Raw genomic sequence first — 23,866 nt, forward strand, 5'->3', positions numbered from 1 at the left:
GACGCTCAACCGACTGTGCCAGCCAGGCTCCCCCTAGCTTTAAAATTTTTAATAAACTAAACTATGTCTGAAAAATTGACAATGTAACTCTTAAACATATGCAGTGTATATCTAACGCATATTGTTAATCAATTCACTTTATCAGCACCATGCTCTAACCAACTGAGCTAACCGGCCACTTTCAATTTACTTTAACATAGATATCTACAAAGAGAATGACACAAGAAGAAGTCAATGACAAAGGCAGGGCTTATTATGTAGGAAACTCAAACAAGCTGGGCCTGTTTTATACCAGGAAACACACAAAAATAAAGATTATTTTAGAATTTATTAGGCTGTTCTGTAAAATTCCCTAATGTTTATTTGACTACCTTTTTGTGTGGTTTTGCATGTGGAAAAATTACAGTTCCCACTATAAAAGTATATTTTAATGGTGTATTTTCTGTCCTGGATCCTAAACACTTGGGCAGATCCACAGTGTATTATACTGTATCTAAAATACTTATAGTATTACAATATGATGCAAGTATGCCTAGAGAGTACCATAACTCAGACCTATTAGAAAGAAGATCATTATAATTGATTTTCTCTAGTGTCCAGGCAACAGTTATACATTCGGAACCTACTGAGTGTTCAACAATATACAAGACACTGCATTTTACAAAAGAAATTAAAGACAGAGTCTTGGCTTCAAAGACCACACAGAGTGTTTAAACCTCAAGTGACTGCCTTTTCTCAAGTAATATTCACAGAGCCAAAGAAATTCAGAATGCTGTCCCCTCAAGGGCTCTTGGAGTTCATCTAGTGACCTTCCCTTTATGTTGCTGAACAGAACACCAAGGTCCCTGGAGATCAAAGGATCAAGGTCAAATTAATTTCAATAAAATTCCAGGATAGGCAAAGAATTTGAACAGTTTTTAGAGTTCATTATTAGCAGGGTTTGTCTGATGTACTTTATGGCCTTAAATATTTTTCTTTCCCTTTCCTAGATGGGGAACTAAGAAAAGACTATGAGGGACATTTCCCAGGAGAGATTTACTAATAGCCAAAAATATAACGTTGGTCTCAAAACTGCCCTTTAGTAAAGGGGAGCAGATGTTGTAAACCAAAGACTTCTATGAAAACATGCTGTATTCAAAAGCTGATGCCCATGCTCTTGGGTGGGCACTAACTCTGTTCCTATGCTATGTTTGTGTTTTGGTAGATTCAGCATTTTCTCCTCTGAACCACCGATGTTTCAAGCCTGGACACTGGTGAACAATGGGTCCTTACAGGCTCCCCATGCTGAGCTTCTCTCCTTACTTATGTACTTGTAGTTCACCATGTGTTAGTAGCTCCCATCTGGATTTTCTAGTCTGCATCCCTATCCTTCCACAGGACCATGAGACATGCCTTTAATCCTTCACCTTGTGCTAGACAGCTTACCAGTGGCTTGCCCCAATGGTTAAATTCTGAATCCATTTTTTTTATTGTATTATGTTATGTTAATCACCATACATTACATCGTTAGTTTTTGATGTAGTGTTCCATGATTCATTGCCGAATCCATTTTCAACACCATTCAAACCAAGGAAACATCTTTATATACAATCACCAGTCTCATGGCATGAGCTCTGCTCAAGTGAGAAAACAGGGTAATCATTTAGTATTCGTATTAGAAAGTGGCAGCTGGGAGCTCATTCCGATCTGAAGAGGACACTGGGAACCATCTTGCTGCCCCCCACCTACTGATGAATTGTGATTGTTGGGGCACCATTCATTTTGAGTCTGTTCCTTCATATTGAACCTTCCTAGATTTCAGTAATGGGGTGGTGGTGGTGTGGTCATTGCCACATTTCCTCCGCTGCTATTTGGCCTTTTCTACACTGCCCTCAGAAACCAGTTTAAAAGCCAACTTTGTTCTTGCAGCCCTGTCCCCCCTATTCTCTGTGTACTCATTCCTCTTCATGGGCCGCCATAAGGCATGGTGGCCTTTGTCGTGCCCAGTGGTGTTTGGACACACTGAAAGAGAACCACGATCTTACCTTCCCAAAGAACTAATGGAAACAGTAAGAATTAGAAAAAGCATTTACACCATGGTATTCCAGGTTGCTCTTCAATGTTGAGCAATGATAGAGTTTTTGAGAGTTTTTCCTATTCTTTGTAGATCTAGGGAATAACCAACAGAGAAGTCTTCATATTTATTTCTTTGCTTTGGAGAACTGAACTTATGTTGATAATTGGTCTAAACACACAAAAAAATTTCAATGAAACTTCGAGTTTTATCAGAGCAATATATGAAAGCAAAAGCAAATGAAAGACAAAAGTTAAATGAATTATTTTCATGGCTCTCAGCCACTAATTTAATATAATCTTAACCTGTCAGTCAAGATCCTCTGTGATCACTCCCAAATATGAAGAACGACTTTCAGATGTGAACAAGAATACCCGTGTAAGCTGAGGGCGGCAGCAAGTGATAAGAGGGTTGGCACTGGGGCTCTGAAAAATTCTCTTTCTGCAGACAGGTCTTTGAGAGATAAGGGTTTCCCAATTCTGAAGACCAAGCTGGTCTTCATGACAAAAGGTTTCTGATTTCCTGTATTATTTACTTTTTTTTTCCATGATAGTAAAATATGTATGATCTACACAATAAATTCCAAGCACAGAGTGTGTGTTAAAATAAACATCTAAATATTGAGGAAGAGTCCTAACCTGGGACTTCAGAGACCCAGTCATATAGTTTTGTAACTTTGGCTCAACAGCCTACTTTCTTTGGGTCTCGATTTCTTTATAGCTATAAAGGTCAAACAATTTAATCTTTAAGCTATTAACTATAACATTATACAAGGAAGGAGAATACAGCTACTCTACCCATACTGAACTTTACATTTGGATTTCTTTGCTCTCCTTAAGATTCAGGAAGCACTAGTTAATCCATGGTAAAAAATGAATTGAAAGAAATCTCCAGCAAGTAAATCCTTAAAATCCAGTTATAGTAACTTATGAGTTAAACTGTACTTTCTAGAAAAAAAAGTTCTATCATTTTCTCTTAAAGTTATTAATGAAAAGCATAACAATTATGGTGGTTTTGCTTTTTTATTTCAAACTAATAATGGGCAGTTCAACTAAAAATAGGCAGTGTTAAATTACAGTGAGTTTACATTATCCATGATTAATTGAAAAATTTATCTGAAACCACTATAGATTTTCCCCTACCCAGGGTGCATGTTGAAGAAGTGTTTCAGGCGACCCTTAGGTAGAACACATAATGTTGATATGGTAAATAAATGGGTCTACACCGATATACAACTAATTAAGTGAGCGCTGCTTTGGTTTTAATGTTACTCTCCTCAGCAGGACCCACTGAGGGGATAAAATACAAATGAAGCTGAAGATCTGAGATGGCCCAGCCGTGTGCATCAGGTGTAGATAAGCAGCCTCAGCAGGAATTTACTGTTTTAAGCTCTATTTTCACAGTACAGTTATTAAACATTTCATTTGCTCATTAGGTACATAATGTATGACTGCCAGGTGCAAACTCCTGCTAGCATCTCTCTGCAGAGGGTTCTCCCAAGTAAAATGATTCTTGGTGAGAAATGCCGGAATAGGCTGCAGCAGGAATGTAGTGAACAGAGTCTCACGGGTCAAATCAGAGGCCAGTGGGTAGCATGATTTTGATTTCAATATTAATTTTCCCATCCTTGCCTACTTTTTCCTATTTCCTATCTCATTTTCCACTTCATCACCCTTAAGAATACAGATAAAATGGGTAGTTTGGAAGAGGCTTGGGTTCACATCTCCACTTGGTCTCTGACCCATTCTGACAAATGAAATGTCCTCTCTCGGTCTAGTTTCTATGTGAACCATAATATCACTCTAACCCATATTTACTATTAAATAACAACTCTGTACAGGCTCAGGATGTCTGGGGGGAAATGGAAGTATATAGTTGTACACACTTCTCACACACAAAGAGCTTTTGAGGCTCTGGAAGAAATAAGAAACATGTACATGGGAAATGTGTAATATTCTCTACCTTTTCATGTTGACAATATATTGAACAAAAAGCGAGTGGCTATATTTACTTAGATACAACAGCCTCCGGCATTCCTCATGTGTGATCGAATTTCAAGTATGTAAGCTTTGGCATCAGTCTTAAAGCACTTAGTCTACAATGTGTATTCTATTTTAAAGGTGAGGAACATACCTCAGTGTCACTTCTGGGGACAGAAGCTTTGTGTTCTTTTCCTAACCTTCCCACCTCTCTTCAAAAATAAGGGAAACACTGAGGATATGCTTATGAGGTGACCAACTGGGTTGAAGACATGAGGTTAATATTGTCCCAGATGGCTCTGAATCCATAAAAATCCTGTATACAGGGGAGGTGTTTATTTTGCATTTATAATGGGTAAGGGAGAGCTTTACGGAAGGATTTAAAGGGAGCTAAGTTGATAAATAGTCATTCTATAATGTTTATGTTGGGAAATAATGACTAAGAAAAGGATGGACGAGAAGTCCTCAAGGACAAAAACATTGTCTAATGTGTCTTATTGTCCTTAGGACCTATGTCAGTGTCTAATTCATACAGAGTAGAGCTGACATCATACTTTGTAGAATTTGTTCCTGGAAACAAGACAACAAGAGGAGAGACTCTGCACTCATAATTCTGCTTGTTTCTGCTGCTTCTTGATTTAGATACCTTCTGGAATAAGAAAGGTTTCAGGAAAATCATCAACGATCTTGAGAAATGAATTCACCAGAACAGTTCGAGGTCTCCCCCTTTCTTTGGATGCTTTTCTGAGCTTCCTGGACCATGTATTAACAAAACAAAAACTACAAAATCAAAACTAAACACCCGTGTTGTTTATTGGCAGGCTCCCACAGCTCAAGTTAATAGGTCCACGGTGACTTCCTATGTCCTTCTGCATATAATGTCAAAGTCAAGAGGCCTCTCAGTTAATTTCGTGGATATTCCAGATCATTTTCAGATAGTTTGTTATTAAAGGGACATTTGTGTTCTCCTCCCAAATTGATTATTTTTTTCTAACTTTTTCTACTCTATTTGCAACAAGAAGCAACAGGTTTGAGCTCTTTATTTACATCAGTTCATCGATTCAGATGTTTTGTGCTCATAGGAAGAACATTGTCAATTCCGTTTTCTACTGAAACGAGGCTTAAAACCCTTCTTGTATTATCTCAGTTTTGCTGATATTCTAGTGATCAAACTTCAGAGGAACTACATTCTGGATTCATAAAGACAAGTGACACTGCATAAAGTTTCCATATCGTTGTATGAAAACCTTAGAAAAATGCAGAAACAATGCAGAAATCCAGACATCAGCCTCATGCAACTTTTGTAATTATGTACTCCGTGTAGAATATCATCATTCCCAAATTCATCCACATTAGTACACAATAGATTGCATTCATGGTATATTTCACATGATGTATAAATATAATGATATTTACTTTCCAAATATCAATTATTTTGTCAATATTGGAAATAGTTCCTTTTATAAAGACAATTAGCCACAGAGGATTCTGTTTTTATAGTATAATCTTGGTTATTCAGACCCAGATTTCTTAATATCCTGATATACTTGATTTTTAAAATCTGGTTTTGTTTTTTAGTAGAAGTCATCAAATCTCTCTTTGTCTCTCTCTCCCTCTCTGTCTTTGTCTCTCTCCCTCTGTCTCTTCCACATACACACACCCACACCCACACCCACAAATGGATATTAAGACACTATGGCCAGAAATATAACATTCAGATTACATTTTGGGGTTAGTACACTATCATATTAACCCAATCTCTTCTAACTTTTACAGGTATACCTTTCAGACTGACCAAAGCACAACATGAATAGTATTCATGGCACAAGAACATTTTAAAAACTCAGAGTAACTTACTCAGTCAACGAGGTGATCATATAAGTCAATGATCATATAATTTAAAAATATTTTCAACTGTAAGTTAAACACCATCACCACTTCCACCCCAAAGAACATGTGTGCCATTGAGGAAAGCTACTTAAGTAAGCATTTCCATTATGTCCACGGAGAAGCCAACTTCTTTTCTGCATTTTGCTGCCATACTTTTAGGGGTTGTCTACACTTGCATATTACCTATTTATTTATTCACCATGGCTCTCTCAGACACCTGGCTTTTGACCTCACCAATCTATAGAAATGTCAGATATAAAGGTCATAAATACTATCATAATTTTTCAGCCTAATGGGGATCTGCCTTATAAGTCTCTCTATAGGATCTGTTAGCATTATGTTTTCTCAGTTTTAAGATTCACAGCAATATTGCTGAAACCGGAATGCTTCTTACAATTGATTCTGTATAATAATTATAGTTTTTATTTTTTCCCTTTAAATTATACAACTAAATCAATGGAATACTCCAAGGCCATGGCATCTTTATATACTTGCTGAGGTATTTAGGGGTAAAGTGAATGATGTCTGCAATATCCTTTGAAATGCATCAAAAATTAAGGTGGATGGATAGATGAATAAATATGAGCCAAAAATATAGAATCTAGGTGGTGGGTATAGGGAAGTTCACTGTACAAATTTTCTGAGCATTTAATATTTTTATAATAAAACATTGGAAGGAAAAAAATGATGGCAACTTTGAATCAAGGAACTAGTGTGTTTAAAACTGCCTTTTCCTTGAAATGTTCTCCCTTCTTGGCTTCTGAAAAATTATATCTTTGTTCTCCTACCTCTAGTACCTCTTTCTTTACTCCCTCATAAAATGTAGACTTACCTTAAATTTCATTTTTCAAATTTATTTCTTTTCCTTCAAATTCTTTCTCTGGGAGTTGTCATTTATCTACAGTGTGCTAAAGCTCTCACTTCTCTGAAAATGATTCTCTAATCCACTCTTCAGTTGTGACTCCCTCTTGAATTCCTCCTTGTTCCCTACACTCACTATCTAGCTCCACTGAGATGCTCCTGCCCCTTCGGGCTCAACAAACTCCACTCTCTCTGACTCTCCCTTCCCTCTCACAGAGTAGAGGGAAGCTCACTTCCCTCTTTCTATTTGTTTATAACTGTGTTCCTCAAGACACAGGATTCAAGCAACTGAGTCACCTTGGACCTCACTTTCTCCCTCATTCTTCATAGCCAATTATTCACTCAATTGCCTGTTTCTTCTTTTGGAAGATAAGTCCTGCAGCTGTCTCTTCTATCAGTTCTCACTTTCATCAATCTACATTACACACTTTCCATCTTCATCTCAGTTTGTGATTTGATTCTCCTAAGTCACTACCCTGTCTTTTCCCAGCTTATTATCTCGTGAAGACTCTAGGAATCATTCTCTCTAGCAAAAGAGCGTTACCTGTAGACTCTGAAAACATGTTGTACTTTCTCATCCCGGGCGTTTTCCTCACTCTGGCCCTTCCTGGTACACTTCTGTGATCGTTTGCCATCATGCAGAACTAGCCAGCCGTACATCCTGCCCCTGCACTTTAGGAACTGTGACCTTGGAGATGTTATTCGATTCTTCTATACTCTGGGTCCATTGCATATAAAACGACATGGTCTACTTTGCAGAGATGGTGTAGGATTTACGGACAAGACACGTGCAGAATAGCATTCTTCATAGTCCTTAGTTTATAGCTATCATAGGATTGCCAACTGATAAACACTTTTTATTATAAAATGATTTCTATTTTACCCTGAGCCATCCAGAAATGCAATTTCCTGAGAATACTCTATTCCCCAAAGATACTAGTTAATTGAGATTTTATTCTTTATTTGCAGTGGAACAAAATGTCAATGAAAAATTTTGACTAATCCTTGTCATGCTGGGCCAGAAAGATCTCTTCAAGTCCATATGTGGGAAATTATTTATAAGGAAAATATGTTGTTATGCAATGTTCCATAACTTTTCAATATTTGACATGTTCTGCAGCATGAAGTTTCTGAATATTTCATATCTATAAGATGATTGGAAGCTAGTTCTGAAAAATAGGCTATTGGATATCTTGTACTGGCCTAAGAAATAAGCCCATAGTATCTCTGGGTTTTTGACATTTACATAAATATTTATTTTTGTCTTCCAATGAGAAATAAAACTTTCTCTAGTTGGATGTGCTGGGCCAATTCAAGTATGAAAAATATGTAATCAATACATATTTGGAAAGGAAAATGAAAAAAAATGACAAAATAAAAGCTAATGCAAATGTAAATAATACATGGAGAAAACAGAAATAAAACAAAATCCATTTTTCTTCCTTTTCCTTCTGTGAATGTATCTGGAGTTTTATGTCATGGAATAGTATTAGAATGTCTGGGAAAAATAATATCTCTCTCTCTCTCTAGATATATATATATATATATATATATATATATATATATATATATATTTACATGTTAAGGGAGATGCTAAAATATAAGTGGAGTGTTTATTATTTGTGACATTACTAATTACATAGTCATTGGCCCTTTATGTACATGATTATATAGTTGTTCAGAAAAGCAGGCTTTGGTTTCAGAAAATCCTAGGTTCAAATCTTGGCCCTGACATTTCGATATGATGTAACATTGAATGAATTATTTTATCTTCTCTGATCCCAAGGTTCCTCATGAGTCACTACTTTTCTTTGTGTTTCTGTGAACATTATATAAGATAGCAAATTCACGGTTAAATGCTTGCTAACGGCAATTGTCAATAACGAAATCTGAAAACAGATCACCATGGTTAGAATCAGTTCATTTTTTTCTTGAGTATCTACTGGGACCCCAGCATATATTAGATTTTATTGTGATATTAAAGAATATTGAAAATTGGTGTCTATTATGGTATTAAATGTTGGCTTGGGACGATAAGCCATGGAAGTGTGAAATAGTTCATTAGAGTCATACTACATGTAGAATAAATAAAGAGATAAAAATCTAAGAATACATGCAGGAACTAACTAAGAAGGGACTGACTATGTGGCAGCTGGAAGACAGTGAGTGCACTGGAGCTGGAGGAGGAGAGGGGGACAGAGCCTGGACAGCGGACACGGCCCCCGACTGGCACAGGTTTCAGAAACTGGATCCTGCATCATGTCTAACCCAGGAGTACAAGGAGAAAGGTAAATATGTGCAGAAAATTCTCAAACATTAAAAACATCATGAAATCTAGGAAAAAAGCCTTTAAGCATTTTTCTCATGGTACTTCCCAATATTCTATCATTGTTCCTCTCTCTGATCTGTAATTTCTCAAATTCAAATACTCAGGTACTGGTAGGTACTTGTATAGGACCTGTTACCACTTAAATTAAGAAGCTGTGATGTAGGGGTGAGGGGGACAACCAAACAACCTTTTAATGTAAAAGAAAGAAAAAGAAAGAAGTTGGTGGGGAGAGGGAGAGGAGAAAGAGGGGGCACAGAGGGAGGGAGGAAGACTTTAATTGCTCAAACGTTTATTGGAGAAGCAGGTTCTTTTTCTTTAAAAACTCTCCTCTCTCCCACCAGCTCTTTACTATCACCAAGTCTCCTCAAACATATATTTACTCTTTAGAATGATTTATTGCCCAATAAATGATTCATGATGATATTTTTCAGATATCATATAATACAACCTAACTTATTCAGTACTCAAATAAACATTTCTTTTATTACCACCCTTTCTCTGTGATTTCTATTACCACTGTGTCTAGGTTCACTTACCTACCACCATCAAAAAAAATTTTTTTAAATATATTTTATAGATTTCATATGCTCATCACCCTGGTATGATGCTGGCTGAATCTGACATTTTCATTGTACAATGCGTCACTGTTTGAGGAAATGTGTGTGTAATCATTCAGTCTCTGCTGAAGCACTTTCCATCACACATCAGAACATGGGATGCCACGGACAGGTTATGATGACCTCCTTAAATGACAACGCATCTCAGTTTCCACAGAACCTCCTTTACTGGAGAAAATTTATCACAGATGGTTATGAATCTTATCTATTAGTTTTCATTTAAAAAACAACAGAAAAGAGACAGTTTCAGAGGTGGGATCTCTTTTAAGACATTAAAATATTAATTTAATTCCTTCATCAGGCATTAACAAATATACACTAAGGCCCCAGGTGTTTGCACAAGAAAATGAATGACTTAATTTTGCAGAATTTCATTTGAGCAGGGCTAATATGTTCAGCCCTTAGATTCCAGAAAGTTACTTCTTACTAAAGGCTTTTGGATTGGTCTAAAAAACAAAAACAAAATGAAGCAAAACAAAAAACACTTTGTTGTTTACATTGCACAACTGAGCCTAAATGCAGGATGATGACAAAGTGGTAGGGTAAGTGGTCCTTAACTTGTTATAGATAAGGAACAGTTTGAGACTCTAACAAAAGCTATAAATGCACTCGCTGGGAAAAATGTGCATGTGCTCGCTCACACACACACACACACACATACACACATACACACACATGTGAATGTAATTTCAAATAAGTTACAAAACCCTTGAGTTCTTCCATGAACTGCAGGCGAAGGACACGTGGTATGTTCTAGAACCTCACTACTCAAAGTATGATCTACAGAGTGGCAGCGTCAGCAACTTCTGGAATCATCTTAGAAATGCAGAGTCTCAGGCTCTCCTTCAGAGCCACTGAATCAGAACCTGCGTTTTAATAAGGTCTACAGGTGATTCCCAGGCATATAAAATTTAAGAAGTATGGAAAAAAAAATTAAGAAGTACGGATTTAGATAGTCATGTTCATTGGAGAGTTTAGAATTAAAAACTTACATGTCAAATCACATTTAGAAATGAATCATACATATATAATATTCCTAGTAAAAGAAATTATATTAGTCATAAATGAGAAGACAAAGGTGTCAGTAATGTTTTACATATATTCAATGAGAAATAACTTCTTTTTCCCACTTCCAACAGCTCAATTCTTGCTCCTCACTTTGTATTCTTCCTTGCCCTGTTATTTATTCTCTTTGCAGAGACTAAATGCAGGGAATAGCTAAGTCAGATATTAGAGCTGGGATCTGGAAATTCCATGGGCTTTAGTCACGTCAAACTGGTTCATCCTGAGAAGCAATTCAGGAAATGCAGTGTTTCTAAGAGAGAAAGTCGGGCATGTGACCACCAAACCTACCCACTTTTTGGTGATAAATTCTTACTGGGTTTGAAGAATGGGCTTTCATACCAATTGGTAGAAACAGATTAAGAAATTGGAGGGGGAATTCTATTTAATGCCGTTTGGTCATTTAAAGGGGCTGGTGGGATCTTCCTGGCTGTCGGACGTATTTATAGCTTGAGAACAAGACCTGTTCAACTGGAAGAGGCCATGCTTCTCTCTAGACTCAGGAAACAATATTCAGATAACTGTGAGCAGACACTCCGCTCTCGTCTGTTCACCATTCTGTCTTTGTGCAAGGGCTGACCTCTCTCTGGTGCACACACTGGTGGTGAAATATAACATTCTGGAGTTAGATCTTGTTTCCCCAGCCACTAAAGCATTACAATTTATTTTTAACCCCCCTTCCACATGATCCTACAGCTTCTGAATATAAGGTGTTGCAGACTTCACCAGGCCCAATTTATAAGGCAATGTGGTCTCCAGCTTATATCAAATCAGAAGCTCCTGGATGCAGTGCTAACATTTTTATTTTTATTTTTATTTTTTTAAGATTTTATTTATTTATTTGAGAGAGAGAGAATGAGAGAGAGCACATGAGAGGGGGGAGGGCCAGAGGGAGAAGCAGATTCCCTGACGGGCAGGGAGCCCAATGCGGGACTCGATCCAGGGACTCCAGGATCACGACCTGAGCCGAAGGCAGTCACTTAACCAACTGAGCCACCCAGGCGCCCGCAGTGCTAACATTTTTAACCAGTATAATTCATTTTACATGAACAAGCCCTTTCCAGACTAGATTTTATTTTCACCATTTATAGTTGTGAAACATGGAAGCATAAAGAGGTTAAATGACTAATTTGACGCTAACCGAGCCAATGAGCAAGAAAGCTGGGTCCTACAGTTTTCTTATTTTCTTCCTGTAAATGCTCTTTCAGTCCTACATGGCTTCTGCCAGAGAAGAGACTGGGAAGATTGGGTATATTCCTCATTACATGGCCCCATTGTGCTGCCTTTAGTCCTGCACTGGGGTAGGCATCAGCTCAGATCATGTACACAAAGCAGCCTATTTCTATAAACTAACTGAGGTACCACTTCAGAGAGTAGCTGAAAAGAGAACAAACAAATAACTATAATTTTACATGCAACACTGACTGAAACTCAAGTTTAAATTAGCAAACTCAACCTTGAAAGGTAGACTAGGTCAACACATTATTATAGCTGGAAATACGCTATCTCTATTCAAAATTGTGGCTCAGGTGACCACAGAAGTACAAAGATACAAACAACTGTGTAAAAGGATGGGATATGTGAAAGAAGGATGTTTAAGAAGGGCACTTTGGAGTAGATGTGAAAAGAGTGTCATTGCGAATATCACTATTCCTAATTCCTATAAGCCTCTACCTGCAATTATGTCATAATATGTCTCTCAGTTTGAAATCAATAGGGCTTACTTATTGTTTTTCGCCAAAAGAAGAAGGAGGAGAGAGAGAAGAAGGATAAGGAGGAGGAGGAGAAGAAGGAGGAGGAGGAGGAGGAAGAGGAGGAGGAGAAGAAGGAGAAGGACGAGAGGAAGAAGGAAAGGAGGAAGGAAAGGAAGTAGCAGCAGCTTGCTAGAATCCCTTTACCACAAAAGATAAAGGCATTCTTTCCTGGGAGCCTTGACATTCTGGTAAATAAAAAGACCCTGGTAATAAGAACATCAACCCTAGCTATGAAGTACACAGGATGTTTAACAGGGCACTTGAATTCTCCATTAAGTCCCTACCAGTAAGATAAACATTATAAACATTCAGAAGGAGTAGAGCTCTAAATGGTTTTAACAATGGTTTTCTTACTTTATTTTAATATCACAGAGATTTTTTGTTTTCAATGTGTTAGATTTTTCACATTTTCAATAGTCCATTAACACAGAGGTTTATGTGAACACTTTTTGTTTCAAAATTTCCCCTTGTTCCCAAAGCAACTGAAACCTAATACTAGTTGACAATGCACACTATGAAGTTCAGAATCTACTTGAGTGAAACCCCTTCTCTTACTCATACTTTTTCACAAAGCGAAGAAAAAATACAGAGAGAATATCCACCCTCGTTTCTGCAGTAATTAAGACTGCTACAATTCCGTGTTTCATTCCTCTTTAAATATGAAAGACTATCAAATTTCACAGATGAGAATAAATGGATTCGGGGGAACAAAATTAATTCCCAAATTGGCATAATGGAAAGACTCAGGACTCTTTTTCCACTGAGCTGCACTCCCTCTTCTTATGAATAAAGCAGATGCCATTCTCCATTGTAGTATGGATGTTAAATGAGTGAATAGGTTTTCCAGGGGTGGTGGCTTCATTATCATATTTTTCCACTTGATGCAATTTAATTCAGCTTTGGAATAAGATGTTATTCATAGTTCAGAACATAATATTTTAGGATCAAATGGTTGTGACTTTGGAAATTTTTTTCGGCTTATCTAATCCTTTTGCCAACTCTCAAGTTGCTTTGCTTCACCTGTAATCATCATTCGACTTGAAATTGAAGACCTGAATTCAATTTCTGGCTCTTACCTTTATTATTCTATTCTGCTCAGCTCCACAAGTATTTACTGAGTGCCCACTGTGGCTTATATAAAGGTCCCAAGGATAATGACATGTGATCCTAGAGAAGTTACAAGTTATTCAACCTCTCTGAACGTCTCCCTCTGCATCAATTGACGGTGATTGCACTTCTCTGCTAGGCATGAATTCACTTGGAAATGTCCTTTATAAACTATAAAAGGTGGCAAAATCCAGAACCTTAACCTTATTAATTTCACATAAGCTTATTTAAAAAAAAAGGACACTTTGATCCTCAAGATATTTCATAAAAAACAAAATTTATATAGCAGAAGTTAACCATGTGACCTATGACATTCTTAGGAAATGTGAAAGGAATGTTTGCTGCTTTGAAAACAACTTATTGCTCACCCTTTTCCTTGTCATTCTCTTGCACTCATGAGGCCACCCACTCCTCATAAAATCCAAGGACGTTCTTAAATCATAGGTTTCAAATTATGTAGTCTACTTGGTAACAAAGTTCTGAAAATAGATATTTTTCATTTTCTCTTATGATTATACAGGTGGCAACTCAATACTTTAACCCCAGAGTTTAACTGTATTAAGTTGATAATTAACCTCAATTTTATATATTGATATAACCATTTCTGGTGAAATATTCTCTCATTTTTTTTTTTAATCTAGCAGAAGTCCTCTGAAAGGACTCAGATTTTGACTCAACTGTCCCAATAGATTTTTGCAGTTCGAAGGAAATACCAGCTGTTTGTTTTTCATGCTCATTGACCCTGACATTCTCTAACCCACAATCTGAGTAATAGTCTCATGTGCCTTAACTTTTATCTTCATTTTACATTTCCTTCTATTCTTCTTTATTTTTATTACTGGACTCCAAAGCCCTGGCGACCTGTGGTGTGTGTGGTACTGAAAAGCAACAGATATCAGCTCCCTGGCTCCCTACTGTCCTGCAGAGGGACATTGGCAGGTTGGACAAGTGAGTTTAAGCAGATAGGAGCGATCCTGAATCCCTGGCTAGTCACTACTCTTGCTAGAACTTCTTTCCTCCATCTAGCCTACATGAAGGAATAAAACATCTATTCAAATGATAAGCTAAATAACTCAAACTACCTTCTATGAAACAATTCTTTCTGGAGGCTATTTAATAACTAGTATCATCCTAGAAGCCCTCTTATGGGGCGGGGTGGGGGGGAGGTTGATCTAAGTATAACTATTCACATCACAAAAAAGTTAAATAAAATCCTTTGTTTCTCTTCAATGTTCTATTTCTCTGAATTCTTTTAACGTGGCCATTAGTGCAATTGTTGACCTTGGGCAAGCTGCTTAGTCTTTTAGGCTTTGGTTTTGTCATATTATAAATGAGACACCGGTCATGTGACTTACTCATAATGTTTCCTCTAGCAATCATTTCTCCCCCTTTGAGGAAATTAGAAGAGCTCTTTCCTGTTTAAAATACTGGAACCCCATCCTAGAGGAAATAGTACTTTATTAAAACACCAAGTAGGCTCCAGAGTCATAAACATTGGTGATATATAAGGCAATTTTGACTTACTTTTCCTAAGGGATAATTAAGGATGACTAGACCAAATGAAATTAGATTTCATCTATCAAAAAAAATCTGTTAGGAATGAGGACAGGACAACTTCAAGGAACTACCTACAGAAACAAACAAACTAAAACACAGATGATCTTACATATGAGATGTAATGTAACAGGAGATAGTGTTGTTTTCCCCATTGGAATTGATTAGTGGTATGGGCCCCAATAACGTCAAATCAACATATCTCTCCTACTTGGCTGTGCCAATGACTTATGTGACCTGACTGGCCTGAAAAGTGACCTTCTTGTTTCACCTGTGTAAGGATATCTGATCTCCCGTGACCTCCCTGTGACTGATTTCAGCAGAATGGAACACTCCTGTGGTATCCTTGATGAACACCCCCAACGGTGGCCTACAAGTGGCTCAGGAAATGCAACTGTGTTAATGTGTTATAGTAATTTATTGGCAGTTTTGTGTGATAGCATATTTACTGAAATGAGGCCTGTCAAAAAGATCAGGTTATAGCAGGAACACATGATTTCCCAACCAGCCATAAAATATAAATCAAATGCCTTTCCCGTCCACTGTCCAGCCACCTCCACCCACTCCTTGTCCTCAGTCCTCAGACAAATTGAAGCACATGCCACAATTTGCAGAGGGAAAATCAAACTCAATTTCGTAGTACAATGAAATGAGTTTTGGTCTTGTCATGTCCACTGACATATTGATCCCTTGAAGATTGGAAAGATCAGAATGTTCTAGGTTTTTGCTTTTATAAATGAAAACGTGTGGAAATGCAATGTGTAAATGGAGGACAATAAAGCACATGGGCCCCTTTGACAAAGATGCAAGAACTCCAGGGGGCTGATGTAAAACAGTCACTATTTAGTATAAAAGTCACTATTTAAGAGGTCACACTTTCTTTCTCTTTAGAATGACAGCCTCAGAAGACAAATGGTCTCCTAATCCAGGTTCATTTAAAGTGCAGCTGATCATTTCACAGCTAAAAGGAATTTTCACTAGTGAAGGAAAAAAGAAAAAACAAAAACCCTCTCTTGGCCCTTTGTAGAATTTATGTCAGATCTATAAGGCCATAAGCGCAACACTCCATCAAACATTTTCTATTTAACCTGAAAGGGGATTAAGCCAAATCACTTCTATGTCCACATCTGTGATTTGCAAAGTGCAGTGATTGTAGCCTCCCTGAAATGCGTAAAGACTGCCCAGTTATTCACTGTGAAGCATTAAGAAACGAACTACCTTATCATAAGGGGATGATGAAATTGTAAGAAACACCATAAAGTACTCTCGTCTAATAAGCTAAATTTTAACTGGGCAGGTGGAAATAAAAAAAAAAAAAATGAAGGAAAGAATCTGTGTTTTCAGGTAGGCAGAATTTCAGTCGTTATGACAACCGGCTGACTTTCTAATTACCACTCACTATAAAAATACCGCAAAAATCTCCCCAACTCCGTGGAGACAGTTACTGCGTAGTACGCACTGCCCTATACCTCACATCCTGCAAACACGCTCCGCATGCTTTACTGGAAGTCCAACTGAGGCACAGATCAATGACGCTGCCTTTAAAAAAACCGCACACAATTATATGAGTAGGGAAAGAGCTTCTTCATTGATCCTAATTTAAGTGGTTTCAAAGCAGAAGGAGCTTCTCATTTGGTGTGATCTTTAAAAATTATAGCAATGCCTCACATTACCATATTCTAAAGTAATTACTTGAAGTAAGTAAAGATAAATTCATTAGAAATTACTCAGTCCTTTATTGTGAAATCTGAAGTAAAATTATTTGAGGTATTTTTTTAAGCCAACAAGAGAATGACTTTACTTCATCAATCAGTTTGACTAAAGTAATGATTTTCTTAGAATTAAAATTTGTTGAAAGCTCTAAGTATTTCATCTTTTAGGCTAAGAAGCATGTAGTTAATGTCACAGCTAATACATTTGTCAGTCTGCTAATTTTCTTTTTCTATTAGAATAAGTAAACATCAGCCCTTTCTTAAAAGCATACTATTTACCATGTGTCAGAAGCAATGCAGGGAGAACTTATTTGAAAATCATGAGGTAAGACATTATGAAATGAACAGGAATCACAGGGAGACAATGAAGGAGAAACATGAAAAGAAAAGGCATTTAATAATTCCAAAGTGATGGCAGGATATGCCTCAAGGTGAGTGGGGGAGGATGGCATTTAAAGGAGAACCATGAAAAATATATAATCAACCAAAACCCCAAAGATATTGGAAAATATAAAATAAGAGATAGTTTTTAAGAAATAGTTTAAATAAAAACAAGAATGATAGTTAAAATGAGATAGACAGTTAATAAAAAGAAGGCTCTTAGGTGTACAATGGAAATAAAAGAAAATGAGATCTTGCCTGCATGGCATTAGATCAGAGCAGGGTTCTTCAGATATGCTTATTTTTTGAGAGAACGGGTGTAGAGACAGCAGAAAGGACTCCATTTCCCATCTTTTAAAGACATAATACACTTATTTATGCTATATTGTGCCAGACTTTGTTTAAGGTTGCTTTCCCATTATTTGTAACCGGAAGAAAACAGTAAGTAGTAAATAACAATGCCAGTGCTTTGTTCTGTCTATTGTCAGATGTTCTTTCTAAAATTAGGGTTCTTTGTTACCACAGTCCTCTGGAGCATGGGTTGATTTCCAAACGTTGTATTCCAAAGTAAATATTTCTGCTATGGTAAAATTTCATTTAAATTAAAGTGACTTCAGGATTTTATTTTCATCTTTTTTTTTTTTTTCACCGTGATAACATAGTTAATCTTTACTTCCAACTAGAGACAGTAGTTAACCGTATAAAGTACTTTGGTGCATTCGTTTTTTGATATTATAAAATTGGTGTTCTTCCTCATAAAACAGTTAAACCTCTTGCCTCATTAGAATGTGAGTGAGGAAGGCTTATGAGGAAATGGTATTCCTCAATTCAAATTATTTCAGATGTTTCTCATTTTTCTTTTTATCAGTTTTGGGATGATTTGATGTAGTAAGTTTTTTAAAAAATCTATCTTCGTTTTTGTCGTTAAATAAGTTAGAAACAAACTAACAGGTGCAAATGAGTTCCTAAAATTTCAGAACCTGTGCTTTCTTATAGGCAAAAAGAGCGGGAGAAGATGCATTGGTCAGTAATTGTGCAGACATAAATGTTACTTAAATTAACTGTGTCACAGTTTCCGTAGCCATGAACCAGGGTTAAGAAAGCAGCTACCTCCCAAAGTTGCTCTGAGGATCAAATGTGATGTTACAAGTCTGCATATGCATGCCAGGCATATAATACATGTTCAATAAAGGGCTGAATACCAGTCATTTCCAAGGTCTATTCTTTTGGTTGGTACTGCAGTGGGAAACAGTGCAACCAGAAATCACCAGGGAGTGAGTTCTTGACATGGGAATTTCGTTAACTGAATTCTCTTGCTTCCAACTGTCCTTGTCTCAATTAGCAAAGACTTCATGGTTTCAGGGCACTATAAAGTAGCAGACTCTGCCCATAACGTGTGTGGAGTGTATAGATGTGGAGGATGGGGAGAGGGGTTTGGGCGATATAGATGTGCTTTAAATCCTAGTGTGGGTTTCTTTTGGGTTAGAAGAGCTATTTCCTGTGAAACAAAGTCATGGCACCCATTGAACCTATGTGTCAGAGAAACCTCCTTCATACATCCCAAGGGCTGGAATCCCACATCCTCCCTGAGCTCCACTCCACCTCCCAGGGCTAGCTGGTAGCTGAGCATCTGTACCACACACCACAGGAAAGGCAGAACACCAGAGGGCATGAACACAAATCACTTAATATGGTACCAGGAACAAGAAACATTCTTAATATTAAGATAATATTCATAATTGCAATTGTATCTTTTTTACTGTTTGCAGTCATCATGAGGCTTATGAACTAATGCAGTGACTATAGCAGCTGTGGGTATGGATCTGAGTAACAGAAACTTACACATATTTGCCAAATGACAGACTGGCCAATCCAGCCGTGTCTATCACCGGAGCTCTATTTACTTGGGACCACTGAACTTTGCTATCTTATGCTTGATATATTGAGGCTGTTAAGAATTATTCAAATCGTTCAAATAATTTTAAGCACTACATAGTTCTTTATGTATCTACATATCTATCTTTTGGCTTTTTATCTGTTGCTCTTCCTCCTTCTTCTTTTCCTTCTTCTTCTTCTCTCCTTCTCTGCCCTCCCTCCTCCCCCCAATCCCTAACAGAAATGAAGAGGAACTCCAGATTAGCATCACTGGATACCGACTGAGGCAATAAAATGAACACTGCATTGGGAATAGGGGACTCTGGTTCTCATCTCTGCCAGCTGATCTTCTTAGAAAGGCGTTCTTCAAGGTTAGTGTTCCTAACTCCAGTGTTGGGGGGGGTGGTTGTCCCACCAACACCAACCAATTCTCAGACACCAGCAGAATTCAACTCAATTCTGATATGATCTACCTAGAAATAGTATCAGATTCCACAGGTTAAGGATTCAGCCATACAAAACTGTCTCCTACCCCCGACTTCAGATGCTAGTCACAAGCTCTAGGCTGCTACCTGTGCTTTTGACCTACTGGCTACAGACTGGTGGTTCCAACGACCTCCTTTCTAGGTTTGATTCATTTGCTAGAGTGGCTCACAGAACTCAGGGAAACATGTCTGTCAGTTTATTAAAGGCTATGATAAAGGATACGAATCAACAGCCAGATGAAGGGATACATAGAGTGAGGTCTGGAGAAAGGGCATGGAGTTTCCATCCCCTCTCTAGTCACATCATTCTCCCCAAATCTCCACATGTAAACCAACCTGTTTGCTCTCCAAACCCTGTCCTCTTAGATTTTTATAGAGGCTTCATTGCACAGTCATGCTTGACTAAGTCACTGGTCATTAGTAGATTCCAGCTCCAGCCCCTCTCCTCTCCCAGGAGGTTGGGGGTGGGACTGAAAGTTCCAACTCTCTAATCATGTAGTTGGTCTTCCTGGCAACCAGCCTCACCCTTGAGGGGGTTGTCCAAAAGTCATGTTCATAAGCAAACAAACAAACAAAAACCACCAAAGGTCACGTTCATTAACATAACTAAAGATACCTTTATCCCCTTATCACTAAGGAAATTCTAAGGGTTTGGCAGCTGTGAGCTCCAGAGTACCCAGAAACTGTGGAGGAAGACCTAATATAAATGAAAACTATATTTTGATCATCTAAATGACCAAATACGTATTTCTCATAAATCACACTATCACAGTTACCATAGAGATGTTACTCCTTGTTTAAGTGTTTGTTTTGTCATTTCTAAAATTAAGAAGTTGGACTCTTTCCCTTTCTGGCCCTGGAACTTGGAAATAAGAACCTCTGGAAGATGACTATTGAAAGGCACAAAGCAGAATTATGGAATTACACGCATATCTCTAAAAAGTGGTTTTTTCAGACTTTTGTATCTTTACCTCTAGTCTTGGTGTCTAGCCTTAAATTCTAGGATCCATGTGGCAGACTAAAGAACCAGGAATGTTTCCAGCAGTGTTCAGGATTGATGAACGAATTTACAAAGGAATAAAAGGCACCTATAACCAGCCAGTCCTTGCCAAAGCAGATCCTTACGAGCTGCACTAGAACCATCAGTACCAGACAGGAGCACACTGGGTAGGCCTACAGTGGTGACAGACATATTGCAACCTGCCTTCGCAGGAACCCTCATGCACTTAAGGAGAGGCACGGAGGAGAACTATTTTAAACGTGAACAAACGGGTATTTACCTGGCTGAGACAAGAGTGGCGTGTAAGGGACTTTCGGTTCTATTGCACTCATTGGTGGAGGTAGCAAAGGATTAGCAAAGCTGCGGAGTGGGTGTGTTGGTCGAACACAGGCTGTGGGGATGGTTCTGCTTGGTGCCTCCTCATTGCTGGGATGCTCAGGCTGTGCTGGGGGCAACATCGGTGGCTGTTGGGTGGCTGGTCCTTCACTCACCGCTGCAGTGGAGACAAGAAAAGCCATTCATTATTCCAGGACAAGGCTTGCTTTCCCTAAATCAGCTGCAGGGCCGCTGGATCCATGTAGAGAAATAAGTCAGGATCTGGCCAATCTCTTCTTCAAGTTATGAACATTCTCCTTTCTCTTCGTTCATATGTTTCTGGGATATAATAGCATGTCCCCTTTAAATAACAGTGGAAATAGATCCAGCAAGACAGGGATCTATCTCGCAGGAAGAACAGTAAAGTATACACAGCAGCATTGACTCTATTGCCTGAACTGGCAGGGCCCTGTAATCATAAGTGATGAAGCAAGAAAAAAGAGTTATTTCTCCTTTCATAAGTAGCAATGCCAGTGAAATTCAATATCCCAAACTCAGCTACAGCTGCATTATTATCTACTAGCCAATATGCCAATTTTTTTCTGCAATTTAAACATGCCATGTCAACTGTCAAACAAATCAGAGTTACCAGGTGTTCAAGGCATTGCTAATAAAATGATACAGGTAATAGCCACTATCATTGTCTTCCATAACAAAAAAGAAGCACATCCAGCTCAAAAGTTATATGAGAGATGACTTTGCTGGAACAAGTTGCCTGAATGCAGAATTGTAATTTTTCCTCTTTGGTAGCAAACCTTGTAATTTTCAGTCAGATTACTATAGTTGAAGAGGTTTCCTGTAGTCATTTGTGATCACCTTTGGGCATTTGGACAGCTCCATATACAGAAACATACCTCTTCTCCAGAGAACACAGTTGAGTGGGACTAAAATATTGGCAAGGCAGCTTCTTATGGTAAGAACACTGTGACTTGACTTTATCATTCGTATTCAAAATCAACAGGTCCAGGTGAAACTGTAAATGCAAAGAGCTGCATTGGCAGTATAAGTGTTGATGAGATAAGATATTTCTGATGATTTATTTTTGAAAGAAAGTTCTATTGGGTAAGTGGAAAAAACGCAGTGAAAGAAGATACTATATCTCACTTTTGAAAGAGAATTTTTAACCTGGAAATATTTTGAGATAATTAGTTTGTGAGATAATTTTGAGACAACTCTCTGGGAGGCTCAGTGAGGTCAGCAAAGGGCAGAGGAGCTAGAAAGAAAATGTGATAATGCTGAAGGGAGTAGAAATTAAAGATACCAAAGATCAAGACATTATATTAAAGATATGCAGAAGTGAAATGTGCCTTCGGAGGGTATTTGGTATTAAGTCTCATTTTTCTATATTCAGAAAGGGTTAGAGATCCTCTGGGTCATTGAGAAGACTCTGGCTTACCCCACTCAAAGATAGATGCAGGGGAAACATAGGGTTGGCCAAGGACAGGATATAGCCACCTAGCCACCAGAGCTAGTAAAAAAGCAAAGACTTGATAAAAGATTTCTTCAAACAAAGAAAATGTAATCAAGACAGCAAACTGGATAGAACTCTGGCAAGAGGAGTTTTCAGAAGTGCCTTGTCTCTAAGCTAGGAAGTCCTATCACGGAGGGGAGGGGCACACACATGCAAAATATCAAGGCTAAAAGGTGGGGCTGCAAGGAAAACATCAAGGCAAATCCTTGGTGACGTGGGTTCTCAGATAAGGGCAGAAGGGATAGAGGCTTCAGGTAGGTGTTTATAAGGAGCTAAATTGCTTGAGAGAGCGTTGCCTGGCTGGCTCAGTCAGTAGAGCATGTGACTCTGGATTTCAGGGTTGTGAGTTCAAGCTCCACTTTGGCATAGAGATTACTCAAAAGTAAAATCTTAAAAAAATAAGAGAAGAAGAATATAAAGGAGAGAGAAACAGGTGTTCTTGTATTCAAATTATGCAGTCTTGATTGAATACAAGAACACCTGTTTCTCTTTCCTTTATATTTTTAGGGGCACCTGGCTGGCTCAGTCGGAAGAGCATATGACTCTTGATCTCAGGGTCATTGAGTCTGAGCCCCATGTTGCATGTAGAGATTACAAACAAATATATAAATAAATAAAAACTTTAAAGACTGCATAATTAGATGGTTGACAGTATAGTTTTAGAGGCAAAGAAAATTACGCCAGTTTACTCTGGACTCATATTTAATCTAAAGGAGAAAATGACCAATGGTCAATATCCAAATAACAACACAGTATGTCTTAGCTCTAGATCAGAGAGAAGAGGCTGTAGGAACCTATGTCTGGGTCCCTCTTCATTACCAATGGGCCAGTTTTTATTACAGGTCCATACCACCATATTAAAAATATCTTTCCAGGGAAAGAAATTTCACAATTTTCTACAGAAATCTGCCCTCAGTAATTCTATTGAAGATGGACTGTAATAAATCCATATCATATTTTAAAAACTGCTTTAGCCACTAAAGAAATAATATATTGTGTGATGTGCTTCTTTATTCCTTCATATTTTCCTTTTCTATTTCTTCTACATTTTTGAAATGAAAAAGATCTATGTTGAAATATTATTGTGACATTAGGCTTAATAAAGTTGACATGCACTTTTTTAGTTTTCCAAAATTTAGTTTCTCAAAAACCTCAGGTTTCACAGGAATTTTGATGACATCATGGAATGTTTGGGGGTCACTCCCATTCCTATTCTCTTTAATGGCATTGCTCACATGACTAGTCCTTCATCCCCAGGTCTTCAACTGGTCACCATGATTCCCACTGGGAACACATTTGAGGGAAATAATGGTAGCTCCACACATATGGACAAGCTCTTTGACAAAATCAATCCTTAGTAC

General features: G+C 37.9%; 1 protein-coding gene across 3 annotated transcripts in view; it reads right to left on the reverse strand.

Moving 5' to 3' along the window:
* The window catches only part of DCC (DCC netrin 1 receptor), a 1,149,203-nt gene that overhangs the window by 10,948 nt on the left and 1,114,389 nt on the right, over window positions 1–23,866 (reverse strand). For all 3 annotated transcript variants that reach the window (XM_032422885.1, XM_032422886.1, XM_032422884.1), the window contains exon 27: window positions 20,940–21,152. In XM_032422885.1, the coding sequence (XP_032278776.1) occupies window positions 20,940–21,152 (213 nt within the window). The remainder of the gene's footprint in view (window positions 1–20,939; window positions 21,153–23,866) is intronic.

Source organism: Phoca vitulina, unplaced genomic scaffold (assembly GCF_004348235.1).
Source record: "Phoca vitulina isolate PV1807 unplaced genomic scaffold, GSC_HSeal_1.0 scaffold27, whole genome shotgun sequence".
Taxonomy (NCBI): Eukaryota; Metazoa; Chordata; class Mammalia; order Carnivora; family Phocidae; genus Phoca; species Phoca vitulina.